At 47.3% G+C, this 5,597-nt stretch overlaps 1 protein-coding gene across 2 annotated transcripts; it reads right to left on the reverse strand.

Moving 5' to 3' along the window:
• Positions 1 to 2,183: 2,183 nt before the first annotated feature.
• LOC131087678 (uncharacterized) lies at positions 2,184 to 5,499 on the reverse strand. Of its 2 annotated transcripts, XM_058031494.1 has the most exons (3): positions 3,522 to 5,499; positions 2,935 to 3,068; positions 2,184 to 2,232 (listed from the first exon to the last, which is right to left on the reverse strand). In XM_058031494.1, the coding sequence occupies exons 1-2, from the start codon at positions 4,078 to 4,080 to the stop codon at positions 2,962 to 2,964; spliced, it is 666 nt and encodes a 221-aa protein (XP_057887477.1). In that variant the 5' UTR covers positions 4,081 to 5,499; the 3' UTR covers positions 2,184 to 2,232; positions 2,935 to 2,961. The 2 variants fall into 2 exon arrangements, with proteins under 2 accessions (XP_057887477.1, XP_057887476.1); XM_058031493.1 differs by lacking the exon at positions 2,184 to 2,232 and having other exon boundaries at positions 2,273 to 3,068.
• Between the last annotated feature and the right edge of the window lie 98 nt (positions 5,500 to 5,597).

Consider the following 5,597-nt stretch of genomic DNA (forward strand, 5'->3'; position numbering starts at 1 on the left):
ATTTAGAAAATCTGACACTCCATCAAACATCCATCTGACAGTCACAGTTGCAGAGAATCACTATAGACAGCCCTAAGTGAGGGTCATCACATCTCTTACATACGTCCAGAGAAGACAAAACATCTCTTCATTTCTGACTTCAAAAAAGGAGTGAAGTGTATCAGTAATGCCTTGAAGCCTAAACAACAAAAAAAGGTCTACTGCATTAGAGCCTGCATTTACCAAGATTAACCTTTCTTCTGAAGAGAGTAAAAAGAGGACAGGGATAAAGGATTCTTGTGCCAGTGTTGATGATAGAAGAGCAAAGAGACTGAATAAGAAGGAATCTGTAGGAGCTGTTCTGAGCCCGATGTCTAATGACCCAGCCCAGCTCCATAAACTCTTCCTTTCAGTAGCTTTGGTACTCACAGGGACACTTGGAAAAGCCTCTGAGCCAGGTAGGAGCTGGAACTGGCTGCAGTTCCAGCTCCTAAGCTAAGCCTCAGCAGACCTTTGTACATTTGCTCTTCCACTGATTTGTTCTCCAAACTTGCTTCAATTATTACTTTGAAAAACACATCCTTACTAGATGCTGGAAAGCACATGCTTTACTTGTGTAGCACTACCAGTTGTTTCCAGGGCATTGCTGCAAGGCACCAGCACTCACTGAGCTCCTCATCCATGGAGACCTCCTTGGGTTGCCCAAAGAAGTAGCAGAGGAGGTAATTGTGAGAGAAGAAAATACCCCAAACCCCACTCCTGCCCCCAACATCCCAGTCCCACTGATTCCCTTCTAGCCTGCCTCCTGTTCACTCCTCCATGGCTCTTCCTATTTCCTCCACATCCTCTCAATCTTTCTGGCCCCTGAACCCAAACATCTTCCCACTTTTCAACCATTGCAGCTCGAACTTTGTATCAAACCAGACATGAACCCCTTCTGTGATGAGTTCAGTCACAACTGAATCCAAACTGGATGGTCACACTGTTCTGACCCAGGTCCCTCACCACAGATCCAGCCACCTCCAGGGCCAGCTGAGGCAGCCCCACTTTTGGTCCCAAGGCAGCCTGGACCAGCTCAGCCCTGACCCAGATCCATCCAAGTCATCACAGCCCTCTGGGCTCCACTCGGGGAGGTTACACACATAAGCAAATAAAGTTGGGAAGTCCCTGGCACTCCACGTCTGGGACACAGCCTGGCTTCCTGATGGGGAACCTCAAACTTTTTTTTTGTCTCTTTTCTCCAAAATTCTGTTCCCTCTAAAAGTTGCCCATCTCTGCAGTTGTCCTAAGTTTCCTTATGTTTCCTTGAGTCACTGTCCCCTTCTGGATGGCAGAGGGGCATAGGAAGGCATGGCTGAAGAGGAGGATGGAAACCTGGCACAGGGCCATGTGCAGAGAGCCCAAAGTGTTGGTCAGTCCTGGCCACACATTCCTGTGGGTACATCACTTGCCCTTGCAGGGCATTCCTGTGCTCCCAAGCTCTGGCCAGGACTTCAGCCACATCTCAAGAGTTTCTTCCCTGTTTCATCTTGACAGTGCCCCACATCACCCTGCACAGAAGCTCCTGGACAAAGTACAAACGTGCTGCCAGAGGAAAAACTTGAGAGCTGCATGGACTATGCCTGGATTTGGATGGTTATCTGTGTGTTTCAGATGCTACAGGAAATAACATAGACACAGGACCTCATTGTGGCTTCTTGCTTTAAGGATATCCTAGTATGCTGATCTTTTAAAGCCAAACTTTCTTCACTCACAAACAGCCTGAACATGTACATGTCTTACTTTGACTCAAGAGAACTATTTCTTCATTAGGCTGACCAAAAACCGGTGTTCTCAGTAATGAAAGGCAGAATTCATCCTGTGGAAATGCTCGTGGAAAGTCTCCTCCACAACACAACAACTGGGTTACCTCATTCCAAAAGTCTGCCAAGCACCAGCACCACCCAAACACTTAAGAGCACGGTTGTTTTGCTTCATAAAGCCACATCCTTAAGGATCTGGAAAGAATCTTGAATTTCAAAAATAACCTGGAGAATCCCTTCTCTGACAAATACTGGTTTACAGGATCTGTACTGCCCTCAAATCTCACCCCTTCTGTACCATACTGCACAAACCAGCAGCTTCAGCAAGTTTTGCAGTCTTAGATAAAAGCTTTAAAGCTTATAGATACACACAGACACAGAGAAATGAGATAACTATCAGGTGTTTAATCCTTTTTTTGATGACATTGAAGATCTTAGGATGACAAAAGATCTACAAAAAACACCAGAGAAAAAATACATATAAACTCCCAATGCAAAAGAAGTGTAGCTACCTATAGTGCTTTGCCATGCCCAGAGAGGATGGGAAATTAATTCAGCTATTATGTGGGTAATTGGACTTAAAAATATTCTACTGCTCCCACAGTTCCTCCCATCCAAAATAACCCATCCTAGAAACTCAATCTGCTGGATGTGTACATGCTTGTATGGAAGGTCAACCCCCTGCTACAAAAAACCTGGGAGAGTTTCAGGAGCTTTGTTCCTGATGAGAACTAAATACTAAAAACTCCTCCATCCAGGTTCTCCTGGGAAAACATGGTCTGAGGCCTTAGTCTTGATTTTCTCTCACTATTTCAGTTTTGGGACAGTTTCAAATCTAGAGGCTTCTGGCCTGCTCTGATTCCCTTTTTGCTGACAGCTTTCTTAGGGACATTTTGATAAACAAGGCATTTAATGCAAAGCAGAAACCCCGTGATTTTTGTTAAAAGTTTCCCGGGGCAGATTGTTCGGCCAACTCAGCAAAGAACTCTGAGCTTTGTGGCAAGGACAGTGCGATGCTGAGGGCACACTGTCCCCTTCTGGCAGCAGCCACACACTGAATCTCATCCATGCAGAAGGTCTGGGCAGACAAGCAAGTGAGCAGGAAGGAAGTGTTCTGCAATGGGACATCCAGCAGGACAGTGCTAAAACCAACCTGACAGGTTCGGCTGCCCAAGGGAATTCATTCTCCATCTGTCTTTGATATCTTCTCTTGCCTACGTTCAGGCAGAACTCGGCAGTATCTGAGCTCCGGGAGTGAAATAACAAATGGCTCTTGGGAGTCGACTTCTAGGGGAAGAAACACAAATGATAGAACACCTGACACCATCCTCTCTAAGCTAAGGTCTGTGGCCACCCAAAAAAGGGTGGCACATCCCTCTAATGAAGAACTCAATGTCAGTGGGGCTGTGGAGCAGTTAACATCATCACAGAAAGCTCCAGCAGAGTCAGAACTGCATTCTTACAGTGAGCAGCCATTTCCACTGCCATGTGTGTTTTGGGGCAAGGTAAACCCTACACTATCTGACTTGGAAGAGAGAACACACTTAGCTTGGACACATTGTCCATCCCCACCCCAGCACGTAAACCCTCATTCTCATTTCTAGCTCGTATTACCTGCAAGGTCCAGCTTGTCTTCCCTCTTGTATCTGCAGTCAACAAGCACCACTTCCATCTACACCGTCCCTCAGGCTCTGCCCTGAGCTTGTTTTTGTGTCCCACACCCCTGTGTCACCCAGTTACCTTCATGGCAGTTCAAGGCTTCTCTCAGTGCCCTACAGGCAGCTTTCTTTGCCTCCAGGACACCTCCAGGCTGGCCTGGGCTGTAAATTGCAGTCTCTACAGTCAGTTGCAGGGCCCCATCCAGCACACACTGCATTCTCCTCAGCGCCCTCACTGCCTGGTCCAGCTGCTCTTGGGAGTCAGGACGGATCATCACAAGCACCAGCACATTTGGCAGGCAGGGGAGGAGGCTCCTCACGTCCCGGACAGCTTCCTCCAGGTGATCCCACTGCATGAGCCTTTTCAACACACTGGCTTGCCATAGCATAAAAATCAGATGTGGGGGAACCAGGTCCTCCTCTTCCTTTCCCTCATTCTCTGCCTGCTGTGGTTTGTGCTTGATGTCCCCTGTGCCGCACAGGTCCCGGGTGAAATCCACCAGCAATGAGGGAGCTCTTGACTCAGCATGGTCCACCTCCATCACACCCACTCGTCCATTCCGGCTCCCCAGCATGTCCAGTAGGTTGAGGAAATCCCAGGTGGTTCTGTCCACGAAGGAGGCTGACTCCTTGGATGCCATAGCTTCCTCTCACACCTCAGTTTACTGTGCTGCTGGGGAAAGGACTGGAAGTAGCAAAGGCAATTGCAAAGGCTCAAAACAGCCAACACCTGCTGCTCTGAGCAGCCAAGGCTGGGTTGGGTGGGACCAAATGAATGTGAAAATAGCAGTTTTGATACAAAGATTCACAAATTGCAGCCATGTGCTTTCTGGGGTTGGACCTCCCACAAAAAGGCTTTGTACCTTGGCAGTCTGGTACAACAGAAACAAGTTACAGGGGAAAGAGAAGGGATGATTATGTGTATTTGGGCATCTTGTATCAAACTCAGAACTTACTCCCTTCTCATCACCAAAACCCAACTATATGATAGTGACCACAGGCCTACTAACCTGTTGTTACAGTTCACTTTGCTCATTATGTTTCCGCCTCCTTCCTCTGTAATGCCTAAAGCTGGAAATCCCATCCATCCTTCTTTGAATCCAACATGTCCAACCCATTGGTAGTTGTGGAAGACTAAAAGCCCTGCCTGACCTGGTCCCACATCCCATAAACTGCAATTTCTCTACACAGATTAAAAAAAGGCAGTTTTCCATGGCAAAGGCTCTCCTGCTGTGAAGGACAGCACTGGCAGCAGGCTTAGGTCTTTAAGCCCAGCAAAATAATTTCTATACCAGAGCTGAGTAGTTGGGTCAAGTTTTTAATTCCAATTCACAGTAATGTTTATGATTTACCCAACAATATATTCTGCACAGACAACTACTCCACCTCTTTCATCAAGAAGAGGATTAGCTGTGAAATACCAGCCCACTGCAGACTTGCAAAGCCAACAACTCAGAGGGCTCCATGACACACACTGGCAGCAGGCCCAGGCAGGGAGAAGGAAACTCTCATGCCCTGGGAAGGAGGGACTGCACTGGAGTGGGCTCAAGGTGTGGTTGAGCCAACACACTCACCTGCCCGACCAAACAGGATGCATTGAAAATGATGGAACTACCTGGTGTATGTGGAACAGCTCTCACAGGGTATCCACAGGTCATTGTGGGACTGTGACATCAGCAGCAGCCATGACAACCTGTACCCACCTCAAACCGCCCTTTGAACCACCCAGTATTTTGGGAGGATTTTCAGAGATAAGAAACTGAGCCTTGCACTTCACAACTGTAAGTTCATTTTTCACCACCATATTGTTCAGCAAAATGAAAAGAACTAAGGAAGTGCAGGTAGATGCTCACTGCCCTACATGACAAGCTGGGATAAGGTGGCCAAGAAAACAGCATTAACACCTGGGCACTACAGAGCTGTGCAATGAAAATGTGTTTAAATTATTTACACAAAGCAGACCCTACAGGCACACGTGCTGCCCAGGAACATGTGGGCTCATTATCAGGGATTCTACCAGAACTACTACTGTGAGATGTGAGAGAGGCTTTGCACCTGCCAGGATTTAGTGTCTCTGTCTGTGCTGTCAACTCTGATACCCTACTGAGAAAGAGGTCTCAAAATTGGTGGAGGCAATAAAACCAGAAATATACAAAAG

This window comes from Melospiza georgiana, chromosome 10 (genome assembly GCF_028018845.1).
Source record: "Melospiza georgiana isolate bMelGeo1 chromosome 10, bMelGeo1.pri, whole genome shotgun sequence".
In the NCBI taxonomy this organism is placed as follows: Eukaryota; Metazoa; Chordata; class Aves; order Passeriformes; family Passerellidae; genus Melospiza; species Melospiza georgiana.

What these genes read in the sequence shown, in the direction of transcription:
- LOC131087678 (XM_058031494.1), bottom strand. Translation starts at nt 4,080, where the DNA reads ATGGCATCCAAGGAGTCAGCCTCCTTCGTGGACAGAACCACCTGGGAT. An exon ending in AGCCTTGAACTGCCATGAAG is followed by an intron (nt 3,069 to 3,521) that starts GTAACTGGGTGA and finishes TTCTTCCCCTAG; the next exon opens with AAGTCGACTCCCAAGAGCCA.